At 37.4% G+C, this 15,976-nt stretch overlaps 1 protein-coding gene across 6 annotated transcripts in view; it reads left to right on the top strand.

The window, feature by feature from the left end:
- Cemip2 (cell migration inducing hyaluronidase 2) overlaps positions 1 to 15,976 on the top strand; it is a 74,344-nt gene that overhangs the window by 16,159 nt on the left and 42,209 nt on the right. For all 6 annotated transcript variants that reach the window (XR_007104942.1, XM_047524573.1, XM_047524575.1 and 3 more), the window contains 5 exons: positions 3,347 to 3,487; positions 4,078 to 4,639; positions 7,789 to 7,958; positions 12,533 to 12,721; positions 14,731 to 14,900. Coding sequence is in view for 5 of the 6 variants with exons in the window: in XM_047524573.1 (XP_047380529.1) it covers positions 3,347 to 3,487; positions 4,078 to 4,639; positions 7,789 to 7,958; positions 12,533 to 12,721; positions 14,731 to 14,900 (1,232 nt within the window). In the remaining variant the exon portion in view is untranslated. The remainder of the gene's footprint in view (positions 1 to 3,346; positions 3,488 to 4,077; positions 4,640 to 7,788; positions 7,959 to 12,532; positions 12,722 to 14,730; positions 14,901 to 15,976) is intronic.

The raw sequence follows: 15,976 nt of genomic DNA, 5'->3' as shown, positions 1-15,976 counted from the left end.
GTCATGAGGATATGTAAATTCTGACACATTTGAAAAAAGAAATCATCCATTACTTCATCGTTAAATATCATGCAGGGAGGTTGTAATTTCTTGATGGTCTTTGTTTTTGGAGGAATCATATTAGCAATTCAATGGTAATATATTTGCTTTGAATGGTTTTGAAGAAGTTTGTTGTCATTTGGCTTTGATATAATACCAACAGAGAACTGCCTGTAAAGAAACCCCTGTATCTGTCTAAAACTCAGAGGGCCCAGGGCTGTGACTGAGAGTATCAGACCATTTCAACCTGGCTTGGGTGCCTTAGTTGTCTACTTTTTGTTTTTTTTTTAAAACAAAATCTATGATAGATGCCCCCCCACTCTTTGATTAAATTAGATGCTTCCTTACCCGGATCTAACAGCTGAGGGACATTTTATCATTCATAAGACTTAAAAATATTGTTTTATTTAGTTTTCATGGATGCTTTAGGGTCCCAGAGGGTTAGTGCCAAAACTTCTGAGAGGATAGATGGGAAAGAAGAGAGATGTTTATATCAACATCTTTGTTGACCAAAGCAGTAGACTGTATTACAACTTTGTAACATTGATTTCCATTATCTGCAGTATTGACTTTCTCCTTTTCCCAGCGGAATAAGCAAGTTCACTGCTGCTGTTTCATACTTCCCAAGTAATCTGCAGTAAAGGGATGCTAGACTAGTGGGAATCAGAGCCGAAATCTGGCTTTACTTGGTATTTTCAAGTCCATTGAAGATGTTGAATTGCTGATGTGGTTCCTTGAGTCAACATTCTTTAGTTTCATATTTTGGCAATATAAATACAGATTATCCGTGGAAAGATCTGGTATGTTGAAAAATTTCAGCCTTGGCATTTTGCTGTTCCAAATGCACTTACTACTCTAAAAGTGGGTAGCTGGAAAGTGGGATGGCTGAGCTGTTTTTCACTGTTGTCTCATTAAGTGAATTTTACTGCAAGGGAAAAGATTGGAATTTCTGTGATGGTTCTAATGAAGTGCTTTCCTGGGAAATAATTTTAAACAAGAGGAATTATGTAACTGTTTCAGTGAACTCCAGATTTCAAAAGATGGGATTTCCCTCTCTGTAGCTGAGAATGGTGCTTGTTACATGGGACATAAATGAACTATTTTTCTTTTGTACTGAAGATTGAACCCAGGGACACTACCACTAATTTATATCCTCAGCCTTTTCGTATTTTGAAACGAGGTCTTACAAAGTTTCTTAGGGCTTCATTAAATTGCTGAGGCTGGTGTTGAACTTGTAATCCTCCTGTCTCAGCCTCCTGAGTTGCCAGGATTTCAGGCATTTGCCTTCATGCCTGGCTACATTTGCTTCTTATATAACACCATGGAGAATTCTAGCTAGATATTTTATGGGAGGAGGGGTGGGCGGGTTGAAGCAAAATTCAAGAAATTCTTAGTAATATGTCAGAAAAAAATGAGAAATTTCTTATTTCCTTAACAGAAAGAAAAGTTGAAGGATTTCTTCCCACTTCTCTACCTGTACTGGGAATTGAACTGAGGGGTGCTTTACTACTGAGCTGCACCCCGACCCTTTTTCATGTTTCATGCCCTTTCAGTGTCTTCCCAAGTTGCCCAGTTTGGTCTCAAACTTTTGATCTTCCTGCCTCAATCTCCCAAAGTTGCTGGGATTCTAAGTGTGGGCTACCACACCTGATGGATTGTTTTTATTTTTATACATTTTATTTTTTATAGTGCTAGGGATCGAACCCAGGACCTTGTGCATCTTAGGCAAGTATATCACCCCTGAACTACAACCCCAGTCCCAAGGATTGATTTTAGTATAGTAATGATGATCATTGATTTATCTGAAGAATTAAATATCAGTCATAAAACAGCTGTGAGAAAAAATGATTAAAAAAATAATTGGCACAGACTTAGCTAGTGGGCCTAATTTGAAGCATAGTTAGTATTACTTCTAAGAGAAAGCAGTAAGACCAGGACAGCATAAGTATTTAGAAATAGGAAGATGATTGCAGAAATTTATTCAAGTTTAAAGGGAAGAATTGGAAGTTTTTCTGCCACACTCAGACTTGTTAGTCTAAATTGAATAAACACCTGAACGTGGATGACAGGGGATACATGCATACCTAGTATTCTTATCGCCCCTTCGTTCTCCTCTTGTTTCAATACTCTCCATCCTTTGGGGTCTAGGTCTAGTGCCAACTGTTTCGTGAGGCTGCTGCAGTTACTTTGGCCTCATCCCTCCTTGTTCTGAGGTCGTTTTCACCTTAAAGTAACTACCAGCATGTAACAGCAAAGTAACTGTTCAGCATGTAATTATATCATACATGATGACTTTTTTTCCTAAGCTAGCAGGTAAACTTGAATGTGAGTTCATTTTATGCTTTAGAAGTTTTATAGTATGTATTACAAAATGCACAAATCAATTTTCAACAAATTCTTGCTTATTAGTTGATCAGAATTGAAGTTATGCTTTCTCCCCCTCCTCTTCCTAATCATGGCAGAAAATAAGGATTTCATGCATAAATAGCTGCAGTTTCACTGTCACCTGATTCTAATAAAGGAACACTACAAGTGAAGAACCTCATTTCTTAGAAGTAGAACTTCCTTATCCTTCAGCTTGCTAAGTGATCTTGGGTTTGGCTGCTCTAATCTAAAATTTCCTCATCTCTGCAAATGAGAAGTCATGTTTGTGGCCACTTGCCTCTTGTGGTTTCTTGGAAAAGCACACATGACTGAAGATGGTAGTATTCCTCAGCCTCCGCTTGGACCGAGGGGCTATGATTGCCCACTTTGTGATTCACTGTTCATAGGAAGGAACTTGTGGATACCTAATCTACATATTATTTAGCAATTTCCATTTTTCACTTACCAATATGTTGTTAATCTTTTTTTCTTTTTGCTGTGCTGGCAGTCAAACCCAGGGTTTGCATATGCTTGGCAAATCCTCTTCCACTGAGCTACATCTAAAACAACTTTCAAGTATGAGTCCAAGGGCCATTTATAATTTTGCTTCTTACTTTTGATTTATATCATTTCCAGAGTAGATGGTTCAGGGGAACTTCCTTTTTGTTATGTGAAGTTTGACCTGAACTAGGTGCTGACCACTTAGTTTTGTGGTAACCTCCTTTTTTTTTTTTTTTTTTTTTTTTAAATGTTGGGAAAGTAAAGGACCTAACATTTTCTAGTGGGTGGAAAGGGATAGAATTTCTATCTTAATGTCAGGAAATCAAAATATGTCAATACCTTACATACAGAACTGTATTCAGTGGTGAGAATGTTTGGATTTAGCTAATGGTATTCTTGCCTTTTGCTGGGTTGAATGGGAAATCAATGTGTTGTTTTATAGAGAATTGCCCAGATCAAAACCCTCATCTCAGGAACTGGGACCCAGGACAAGATCCTGCAAAACAAGTTGTTATCAAGGAGGGAGATATGTTCCGCCTGACCTCAGATGTCTTGGTGAATTCAATAGTCATTCAGAATGGAGGTAGGTAATTGTCCCTGCCTGAAGAGACTGCAAGGTTCATCTTGAATGTGGGAATATTTGCTGTTCCTTATAAGACTTTTCTTAGATGACATGGATTTTGGGATAGAATGTCACTTTAACCATGAAAATATATTTAGTTTCCCTTAAGCCATGGAATCCAAAAGCTGTAAGGAACTTACAAATCACTCAAGACCCTTTATTTATAGACAATGAAACAAAAAAGGTGATTATTTACAATGAAATCTGTGTTACAACTGATCAAGAATGATGAGAGAGTTAACATGGGTTTCCATACATAAACATGAGATTCAAATTTGTAGACTTAGTTATTTTTTCTAGAAATGATTTATTTCTAAATTGAATGGATTGAAATATGAACTCTTCACTTTTTCATTGACTTTATTTTGAAAACTAGTTTAATTTTCTAAGCAGAGATTAAACAAGTTTAATTTTCTAAGTAAATTTTCCCAAGCTTAAATGTGGAAGTGTTATCTTTTTTTTTTTTTTTCCTACTTGAGGGGAAGATCTATTTCTGTGTGCCTCAGAAAGATGTTCCAGAAACTGGCCTACAATAATGTTGTTTTCTACAGGGCTGCTTGTATTTGGGGATGATAAAGATGGATCCAGAAATATTACTTTGAGGACTCGTTACATCCTGATCCAGGATGGTGGGGCGCTTCATATTGGAGCAGAAAAATGCCGCTATAAATCCAAAGCGACAATTGCCTTGTATGGCAAGTCAGATGAAGGTGAAAGTATGCCAACATTTGGCAAAAAGTTTATTGGCGTGGAAGCTGGCGGGACATTGGAGTTACATGGAGCACAGAAGACATCGTGGACATTGTTGGCAAAGACGCTGAATTCTTCAGGCTTGCCATTTGGGTCCTATACCTTTGAGAAGGACTTTTCCCGGGGCCTCAATGTGAGGGTCATCGACCAAGACACGGCCAAAATTTTGGAAAATGTGAAGTTTGATACCCATGAGTACCAAAATGAGAGCAGGCGACTTGAGGAATTTCTGAGAGTCCAGGATCCGGGTCGGATTGTTGCTATAGCTGTGGGAGATTCAGCAGTCAAGAGCCTGTTACAAGGAACTATCCAGATGATCCAGGACAGGTTGGGGAGTAAGCTGATCCAAGGACTGGTCTACAGGTGGGCATGCCTTGTTCTTTTCTCCCCAGCTCTGTGTTGGAGTCTTTATGTGAGAGGAGAGAGAGGGTGGAGAAAGAAACCACCCTCTACAGTAGAGAACAGAACACTAAAATGAGCCAACACAACATGCAACAAAAATGATATTCAGTAACATAATGCCTGAGTCAGCTGTAGGAAGGGCCACTCCTGTTACTGGGTCGCCTCTTGCTTTGAAACACAGGATTGGACCACCAGATATGGGATTCAGAAGTGCTTGTCTTGGCTCTGACTCATGAAGCCCAATGTGAATTATCTTGTCGGGCTTGAGAAAAGAACAGAAATGTGGTCATGAAAACCGGTCAGGTGGCATAAAGACTAATTTGCCTTCAAGGAGACTTCCTTTTTCCATTACCTCCTGAAGATAGAAATTCTGAATGATTGAGGCCACTTAGGGTTTGAAAAGTTAGGACACAATTCCATGCTAAGTTGTAAAGCCCAAAGGGGTGGGACATGCGCAGTTTTCCATCTCTTTTAGAACACTTTGAGTGCATGTTTATACTTTCAACTCATTTGTTTGATTGACTCAGGTCTCTAGAATCCTAGCATCTGTGAGGAAGGAAAAAGTTTTATCTAGACAGTAAAATTCATTGCTACTATTTATGGTTCTCATGGCATCTACTTATTAACCATGATTTCCTAATGCAGTCCTGAGTCTGAGGGAAGTAGCTGGCTCAACATTTAATTCAAAAAACAGAAGTTTTAATTCTGCTGAATGTTCTTAGTAAAGTTGGGAAATATCTGCAGTGAGCAAAGTAAGAGGACTTCAAAACCCAGAGACTGAAGTCCCCCCCGCCTTTGATGGTAGGTTATTGAATGAAATATTATCTACAGGAATAGTTTTGGTATTTTTTTGGTCTTGGGGATTGAACCCAAGGATGCCTAACCATTGAGCCACACCCCCAGCCCTTTTTTTTTAATGTTTTATTTAGAGATAAGAGTCTCATTAAGTTGCTTAGGGCCTTGCTAAGTTGCTGAGGCTGGCTTTGAACTCAGGATCTTCTTGCTTTATCCTCTAAGCTGCTGGGGTTATAGACATGTACCATCATGCCTGGCTATAGAAATTCTAGAAGACAAAATTAGTGAAGGGAAAGGGTGTGTAATGCTTTGAAAATGCCTTTTTTCACCTTTCATTAGGAGATGCTTAGTGCTAGATGCTCATTAATGTTTAGGCGCAAGGACACCGTCTCAGAGTTCTTTAGTGAGTAAACTAAGGCCTGCATACACGCTAATCCTGCAGTGAGACACTCACTGCGGTTGCAGGCATACACCACCACACACCCAGCTAAACTTCTATTTTTTTTTTTTTTTTCCCTGGTGCTGGGGATTGAACCCAGTGCCTTATTGCTTGCGAGGCAAGCACTGCTACCAACTGAGCTATATCCCTAGCCCCTAAAGTTAAATTTCTTAACACCCTCATGGTTTCTAGATTTGTATAATTACCAGCTGTGACTATTTTGACTTTGGTCCTCTTCTAGAATGGTTTCTAAATTCCCTTTGAAATATTGTCACTGACTTGATGGAGGAATTAGAATCGTGATCTTCCGCCAATGTTCCATTACATTGACATTATCTCCAGTGTGCATAAACATGCACCCCTTTGAAGATAGTGTTCTGATGCATTGAAATTTTCCCCAACTGGAGGAGGGAAGTAGGAGTGTTTTGGAGATAATGTCAGTAGAATGGAACATTGTTTTATAGTTGCTGAGGCAGTTCTGGTAAATAAAGGAAGCCTCTGACATTCTTTCTCTCCTACCCTCTCAAATGGGAGATAATAAATTGAGACATTCTTTATTTGATCCTTTCTGCTGTATCAAAGGATACAAACAAAAGCTACAAAGCATTGTCAGTCAGAGAAGAGCTAATCCACAGGGGTGGCTGTGGGTTTCTAAGGGTGTAGGCATGCTTTGGTTAGCTTTTGTCTGAATATCCAGCCATCTGTCTGGCATAGATTACATTTGGCATTTTTTTTTTTGTCTGAAGTAGGAAATTCACATTCTTCTTTTCATGTTTTGAATCAGGAGGCTTAAGGCAAATTTTCTTGCTTTTGTTATTGTCTTTTTTTCTTTGATTTTAGCCGCAAACTTGAGCAAATAAATCCCTTGGATATTTAGTATCATAGAAATAAAATGGCATTTTCAAACATACTGCTTTCAACAAATAGACATTGGTATGTAAAATCAAAAATCTGTTGGATAGTGATTCCGAGACTTAAGAATGTTAAAAAAAGTCTGATTCACTGTTTTTCAAACTTGCCTGCACACCTGGAGACTTAAAAAACTTCTGATGCCTAGGGCCTGTCTTAGGGCAGGATCTTACTGGTAAGTAGGACCCCCAAGCAACTGAAGTGCAATCAGAGTTGGTATTCCTACTGTAATGTTTAATATCTAAAGCAGGAATTCTCAAAGTTCAGTTCCCTGACCCAGCAGCATTAGCATCCTTGGGAATGTATTAGAGATGCAGATTCTCAGGTTCCACTTTGGGTCCTTGGGTGGATCTAGCTTGCTGCCTCACCCCCTAGATGGTTCTGATGCTGACTAAATTTGAGAGCCATGCTACAACACAGTGGTTCTGAAGTCTACCTGCACATTTAGAGCACCTTGGGAACTTTAAAAACATACCAATGCTGGTCCAACCTTTAGATATTATGATTTCATGGAGCCGAGTTAGGTCTGAGTGTTGATATTATTTCTAAAGTTCCCTATATGATTCTATGATGCACGTGGATTTTTGAAAACATTGTGGAAGATAGTGTAAAAGAAAGCAGGTAGTAATCATTTATAGAGAAAGACAGTGAATGGCTCTGTGACTAGAATGATATGTGAATGATTTGGGTGTGTACTGAGGAAGGAAGTCCATGATTAATCGAAACCATAGTCATCAGTGTTCTACCTGTTAAAGAGCTGGACAAACAAGTATTCGAAAATCAGGCATGTTTACTTTTAACATATCAGTTACTTCAAAGTTTAGATTTGCAACCTCATGGGAAAAGTGACTTAGCAATCTGCAAAAATGAAATATAAGGATTAAAAAGCAACCTGCCATCACATCTGTGTTAGAGATGTAGGTTTTTCCTGTGTCTAATGATCAGATTTTTCTCTTTTTCTTTTTAGGCAAGCTTGGGCTTTAGTTGGTGTCATTGATGGTGGAAGTACTTCTTGCAATGAATCCGTGAGAAACTATGAAAACCACAGTAGTGGCGGAAAGGCTCTGGCCCAAAGAGAATTTTACACTGTGGATGGTCAGAAGTTCTCTGTGACAGCCTATAGTGAATGGATTGAAGGTAGGCAAGGGTAGTTGATATTCTCGTAACACATTGCTAAGTATTAGACCAGATTTTTATAAAGGAATTTTGTATCACATGACTGACTGGTTGGATTCTTTACCAGTAGAAGCTGAAATTTGTTTCCGTACTATATTGAAATCTTTTAGACTCAAGAGCTCTTCCTAGATTAGAAAAATGATCTGTTCTAGTTTGAACATCTCCAGTTGGACTTTGCTCTTGATTTTTTTTGAGTCATAGAGTGTGATTAAGTAGTAAAAATTAATTTGTTTCCTGGATTTGGCATTAAATGAACCAATCTCAGTGTGATAGGGTGAAGTGCCTTTGGTTATGTGCAATGATAGTGGACCTGATTTTGTACTTTGTATCTTCTCTTAATGTAAATATACCACCTAATATTACCTTTGAACACATGCTGTACAAACAGACTTCTCATTTACTAGGCAGTTTTTTCCCCTAATGATCTGGCTAATACATTTTATCTTATGGATAAATGGAAAACACAGAGAAGTACAAAGTAAAAATTAATCTTCAACCCTCTAATTCAGAGAGAATTATTTCAGTGCATGATAAGTTTAGGATCTTTTTAATATGTCTTCCTCCCTGCATTTTGCTATAACCTGCTTTCCTAACAGTTATCTTATTTGAACTTTCTTCAACATCATTTTTTAATAGTCCATCTTTCAGGATTATATTCAAATATTGCCTAGCACAAAGTGTTAGGGAGTGTCCAATTTTTTTTTTCCTTTTTAAGCCTGTTTTCTGAAGCATTTTTAAATTGATCCATCTTGCCACCAGATTATTTTAGCTCCAATTGTAGAACAGCATCTTCCTGTCTGTGCTTGTCCACTACCTTTCTTTTATAAACATAAACAGAATTAATGTGAAAGAGTGAAATCAAGAGTTGCTTATCACATCTGTAATTACCCAGAAAGCTTTGCTTTAAACTCGGGCCATAGCTCAGTTTTGAGCAGCAGTGTAGCAAAGTGTTCGCTAACACAGATTTCTTTTGACAGGATGCCTGAGCTCCCATCCTAGCTCTTTAACTTCATATATGATCGTGGGCATGTGACTTTGACTTCCTAAACCTTAGTTTTCTCATCGCAAAATGGAAATAATAATAGAAGCCACCATTTAGGGCTGCTTTGAATAGCAGAGGTGAAGAATGTGAAGTTTTTATTTTTAGCACAGTGCATGTAGCACTCAGTTATGTTAACAATGATGCAAACATGATTGGGATTATAACGATGTTTTGTATCACTGTGATTAAAGATATTCTTTTGCTTTAAGACAAACAATTAAATGGAGTCCCTGATAAATAGCAGGAACTTTCACATGTTACCTCCAAGCATCTTTCTGGGCTTGGGGTGAGGAAAATGGTATCTATTATGCTAAGGAAGCTGGAATCAAGCCCCAGCTTTCTGCTTCCAGGACTGTTCCTCTTTCTACCACACCATGGTTTTCTCTAGCAAAATAGGCAGGTGAGAAACTTTTCTTAGCAGATTTTGGTCCTGTCAATGGAATTTTGTGGTCCTGTCTCAGAAGGTTCCAGGCAGGGGAGATTACTGATGGACCTTGAGTCAGCTTTTCCTTTGTAGAAAATGTCTCCATTTCCACATTAGCAATGACATTTCTGTAGGAGGGAACATTCTTTCTCTATCATAGGCTATTGTTTGTGTCCAGTGTTCTTAGTGACTCTTAGTTTCTGGAAGAGGTGGAAATTCTCCCCAGGAAGCAAAGGACTGAACCTATTTCCTTTTAAACTTCCAATTCAATGTGCTAATAGGAGATAATCTGCAGAATTTTCTTGTAAATCTAGAAAAAAGCGAGGAATTGTTGAGTGGTATTCCCATCTAACCTTCTGACACTCCTTTTAAATAAATAGTTTCTTATCATCTTTCAAATCAAGCATAGTTTGTCTTATATTTTTTAAAAAAATATTGAAATTTTAAATGAAACAATGAATGTTCCTTAGCTGCTCCTGCCCCTCCTTTTCTTAGTACTGGGGATTGAACCCAGGTGCACTTCACCACTGAGCTACATCCGTAACTGTTTTTTTTTTTTTTTCTTCCTAATTTTGATGCAGGGTCTTTTTGCTTAGTTACCAAGGCTGGGCTTAAATCTCATTCCTCCTGCCTCAACCTTCAGAATTGCTGGGATTACAGGCATTTGTCACCAAATGCCCTTTTTTAGGGGCAGTATTTTCTTTTATTAAAACTGAAAATTTGGGTAAATGATTGTTGCTGCTTTGGAGCTTTTAATCACCTTTTTTTTTTTTTTTAAAATCAATTTTCCTGTTTTTTTTCTTGGAAAGAGAGAATAATTTAGAGGTAAAGAAATTGGACATGATGGTGCATGCCTGTAATCCCAGCAACTCGGGAGGCTGAGGAAGGAAGATCACAAGTTTGAGGCCAGCCTCAGGGACTCAGAGAGACCCTGTTGCAAAATAAAAAATAAAGAAATTGGATTCTAGAAGTAGATTAGAATTCAGTTCCGGGCTCTACCATTTTTTTTTTTTAGCTATTATTTTAGCCAATATCCTAACTCCTAGGTCTTGGTTTCTTTATCTGTAGTGAATATAATTATATAATTTCTGTCTCTCAAAGTTTTGGTGAAAGGTGATTATACATGTGAAGTTCCAAAAAGTTAGGTATTATTATAATTACTAGAGTTAATACTATTTATATTACTTTTTTTGGATAAAATGCCATTATAGGCTTCAGTGTCTGGATCCATAAATATATCAAAAAGCATGTAAAGTTATTAGGTATTTTTATGACACACAAAAACAGGACAGGTCAAAGTCTAAAAGAACATAATGCAAAACTTGCCCATGTTAGGTTTTATCTGGATAGTTGACTCAAGACTGTAAGACTATATTTTTCCTTGTTCCTTGCTTGAATTTCCTTCCTTTTGATTCCCCTGGCTTAAGTAAATGTTCTTTGGCTCTTGTCATTGCCCCTTAGAGTCAGCATTTTAAAGTAGCCCCAGAGGAGTATGTTGTTAGAATGATAGAGAAGTACAGATATTTGTACAGATGTCTTGAAATGGGCTGTGTGTCCTTCTCCATTGATGTTATGAAGTACCTGCCTTCTATTCCAGACACATTTCCATGAGATCAGCTTTTGACTCATGACAGATTCTATCATGGATGTTGTAGAAGCAGGAAATGCTTCTACACTGGGTTGCATGTAAAAGAAGTACAGGTGATGGAGAAGTTGATAAGCTTTTCAGTTCCCATCTGCCTAATTGGGAACCAGTTCCAAATTTCAAAGGCTATATTAATAAAGATCGGTCATTAGTAACTACTAGGTTGTATAATTTATATCATCCCAGGAATGGCGCTGAGATGGACAGGGCCACCATCATGTGACCTCAGGTCACATTGCAGATCAAGCTAGTCATACTTGTTCATTCAGCAGACATCTGTGGCGCTATACTTTGAACAACATAGAGTAGTGAGTACCTAGACAGACGCATGCGGGGCAACCTTTGCTGATGCACCTTGGGAGTAGGTGACCTACCCTTCCACTGGGAAGGTATGAGTTAAACCAATGGGAATGCATAAGAAGACTGGAAAGAGAGCTTTACTGCTGGCAATGATGTTTGAGAAGTCTTTAAAGATTCACCTGACGTTTATAAAAGGTGGACAGTGCCAGGCTTAGTGGTGTACCCCTTTAATCCCAGTAACTTAAGAAACTGAGGAAGGAGAAGTGAAAGTTTGAGGCCAGCCCCTTTAATGTAGTGAGACCTGGTCTCAAAATAAAATAAATCAAAAGGCATGGGAATGTAGTTCAGTGGTACAGCACCCCTGGTTCAATCCCTAATACCCACCCTCCCCCGAGATACTGAACAAGAGCGGAAGGACATTGTAGGTAAAGGATAAAGCAAGTGTTTGTCCTTCTGTTGTATAAGAACCAAAGAGAAGGTACCATGCACGAGAAAGCAAGCTTCTACCAGGCAGTGGAGTGGCTGGTGCCTTGGTCTTCTTGACTTCTCAGTCTCTAGAACTGTGATCAGAACTTTCTGCTGTTTGTGAGCTAAAAACAAAAAGAAACAAACAAAAAAACATGATCAAGGGCACAGAAATGAGGGTTTTTTATTTTTTATTATTTTTTATTTTTTTAGTGAAACTTTTATTTCTGATATATCTGTGCATTAACGTCCTATCTCTTTTTCTGTGCTTGGATCAGATTGAAGCACTGAATATTTATTACAGAGCTATTCTGCACTTGACCACTTCTACCAAGTATGATGTTTTTGTTACATATTAAGATTGTTTGGGGCAGTATTACAGTTGTAACATGGAATTGAAATACAGCAAGGAATTTGGGGATTGAGAGTCTTCAACATTTTAAAGCACCGTTTATGAATGTGACATTTTTGTATCATGGCTAGAGGTGCATATACATTTCTATATTTTATCATTCATATTTGTGGAGTGATTGACACATGGGTAGCCCTAGTAAATGTTTGCTAAATTGCATTTAACTTTTGATTTGTGAATTAGGGAGAAGATTGATTTTCCTGTTAATACCTCACTTTTTCGTTTTTTGTTTTTCTTTTTTGTTTAGGTGTTTCTCTTTCAGGATTCCGGGTGGAGCCTGTGGATGGAGTGAAGCTTCATTTGCTGGATGATGTTAGTAGCTGGAAGCCTGGAGACCAGATTGTGGTTGCAAGCACAGACTATTCTATGTACCAAGCTGAGGAGTTCACTCTTCTACCCTGCCCGGAGTGTAACCGTTTTCAGGTCAAAGTTAAAGGTATCAGACCATTAAGTGTATGTCATAGGAAACTGTTTCTTGGGGATTTGATTTTTGGAATCATTTTTTTACCCATTCATCACCATGACCATCATCCTCAGTATTAAAGATCTCAGTAGTGTAGGGCATTGAACATTAGCTCCCAGAGGGAATTACAAATATTAATGCACAATGTTCTTGCTATTAATGATGCATAGCAGGCAAACTAGTGTTTCTGTGCCTTAGTTTTTTTTGTAAAAAAATTAAAAAGTTGTGAACTAACTGGGCACCCACCTGTTATCCCAGCTATTTGGGAATCTGAAGCTAGAGGATCCCAAGTTTGAGGCCAGCCTCAGCAATTTAGCGAGCCCCTGTCTCACAGAAATAAGAATTAAAAAATAAATTTAAAAAAACTGGAGATGTAACTCAGTGGTAAAGCACCCCTGGGTTCAATCCCAGGAGTAGACTAGATGTAGACTAGATGAATTGATTTTCCAAGTCCTTTTTAGTTTCTTCCTTAATAATTTCCCATTATTGCATAATAACAAACCCAACTGTTGACTAAATCTTTTTTAGTTGTAGATGGACACAATGCCTTTATTTTTTTTTTATTTATCTTAATGTGGTCCTGAGGACTGAGCCCAGGGCCTCACCTGTGCTAGGCAAGTGCTCCACAACTGAACCATAATCCCAGCCCCCTAAATCCATTTTTAATAGAAGTGTTTCTTAACAACAAAAAAAATTCTGTGATTTTTGAGTTTTGCTTGACAAAATCTCACTAATATATAAAATGGACTCTAATAGTTATTTTTATAAGAATGTTTCCTATCATAATCTTGAATAATACATTTTTTGAAGGATAGCAGTACTCAGAGGGATTCTCAGTATAAGCTGTGTATAAAAAGAATGACTGACACCAGGTACTTATTCTGAACCTGGTACTAGGCAAAGCCCCCTGTACATTCATGTATGGGATTCATTGCACATTCTACTTATTGTTTTCCTTGTGTCTTTACTCAAAGTAATATAATTATGGTATAAAACAAAAGTGTTTACAGTAACTGTTCAATAAGTGCCCAGTATTTCAGTAATTCAGTGTAATAGATCACTGAGAGCTTTGAAGTTTAAAGGAACATTTTCTACTTAAAATAGAATGATCGACTTGCTTGGCATTTTTTCTCTGTGCTTCATGCAATGTTATACTTTTCCTTCTCTTGATAATATAGGGCAGAAGCAAAGCAAACAAATAAAAAAACTAAATCACCAAATAAAAGCAATCAAAAAAATTCCCCAAAGTGATACCACCTGGCATTAAATTTTTTTGGAAATTCCCACTCCTGTTGACAAGTCTACATGATTATGAGTCTCTGTGACCTCAACTTGATGATTTATTTGTATTTTTCCTTCCTGAGTTTAAGAGCATCAGAGAAAAAACTGATTATGAAACTACTTCTGAACTTCTAGTAAAGGTGACCATTTAAAAGAATGCATACTAATACTAAAACAAGAAGTGGGAAAGGAAAGATGGTAATTTTTATATGGCCACTGTCTAACTGCAGATTGCTTTAGCTTTGAAGTAGAAGCACAAACAACTTGACATCTTGATATTTACCTTCTACAAAACTTTTTTTTTTTTTTTGTTTTAAATAGATTCACTGCATTTGGTTCTTCATATGTCCTTGGGCTAGAACAAGGTCAGGAACTAGAGGGAAAGATTATGGGTTATTAGGCAGATTCCAGGTCATTAGTGCTGTTTACGAAAGATTGGGCTACTTTAGTAAACTCGCTGTTCCTGTCTGGGTTTGAGAGTTGGCAGGACAAGTAGTAGTGAGGATTCAGGGTTTGGGTGGGTAGTTGGACTGGATAATCTTTGAAATTCCTTGTCCTGGGATGCTGTGATTTGGAAGTTTAGAGAATGGGAGATGACAAGCCATTAATCGAGTCTTGGGGTTATGGAATGGAGAGGAATATATTTTTGTTCCATGTTTTCTTTGTTGGAATATTCTTTTTCCTTTGCTCACATTGTCCAGAAACCCCTCAGTTCCTGCATATGGGAGAGATCATAGATGGTGTAGACATGAGAGCTGAGGTTGGAATTCTCACCCGGAATATTGTGATCCATGGAGAAATGGAGGACTCATGCTACGCAGAAAACCAGTGCCAGTTCTTTAATTATGATACCTTTGGAGGACACGTCATGGTAGGCAAAAGAATTTGACGATTTCTTTGAAAATCCTAGTTGCTAAGTACACATTTGAAGGAACTTTCAAGTGGTTGAGATATATAGGAATATTAAAAAAAATCATATTTTATTTATCTTTTAAATAAATGAGGATATTTTCAAAAACTAAAACAAAAAATTACATCTTTATTTAGCTGATCTGGGCCTGTAGTTCAATCATTCCTTGAAAACATATTTTGAAAAACCTCAAAAAGCAGAGACAAAAGACAAAAGTATGAGTGATCTTGTTATTAGTGCATACAATTTCTAAATCAGTCAGTTCTTTTAAAACCATATTACTAAAGAGTGAGCAGTAGTAGTATGTACATCCAAAATGTATTTCTGTATATATATTGAATGAAGATTTTTATTCTGTAAGAATATTACTTAGTACTTGGTAGGCAGTATTCTGTATTTTATTGAATTTCTGACCATATGTGTTTTAAATCACTTTCTGCATTGACTAGCCTCTGGGTGTTAGTAGCATTTCTATTTCACTGATTTTGGAAATGTTGATCAGCATTATTCCTGTGTGCTTAGTTATATTATTGAAAATTCAGTGCTTAAAAATATTGCTCCATCTTTGGATCGCAGAAAAATTTTTAAAAAGAACTTAAGTAAACAATATTCTGTAGTAATTAAAATATTGAGGAGAAATATATAGAAATAGAAATATATAACAGTTTGTGGTGGAGGTTATAGAAATAAAAGAATGAGATTAGGAATGACCGAAGTATAGACAGTCCCTGACTCAACAATTTTTTCAATTTTACAATGGTGCAAAAGTGTTACGTGTTCGGTAGGCACCTTTCTTCAGATTTTGAATTTTGATCTTTTTGGAGGGAGAACTGTGCTGTTCTGTACTCTGGAGATTCTGGGCAGTGGTTTTGAGCTGCAGTTTCCTATCACCTACAAGATCACTAAGGGAAACAATCTAAATTCAACAGTGTGCTTTGTTCCTAAGCTAGGATATTTGGTAGATTGGGTGTACTAAATGAATTTTTGACTTGCAGAATTTTTAATTTAATAATGGTTTTATCAGGACCTAACCCATC

Source organism: Sciurus carolinensis, chromosome 14 (assembly GCF_902686445.1).
Source record: "Sciurus carolinensis chromosome 14, mSciCar1.2, whole genome shotgun sequence".
Classification (NCBI taxonomy): Eukaryota; Metazoa; Chordata; class Mammalia; order Rodentia; family Sciuridae; genus Sciurus; species Sciurus carolinensis.
This window is presented reverse-complemented; position numbering and strand designations above follow the sequence as displayed.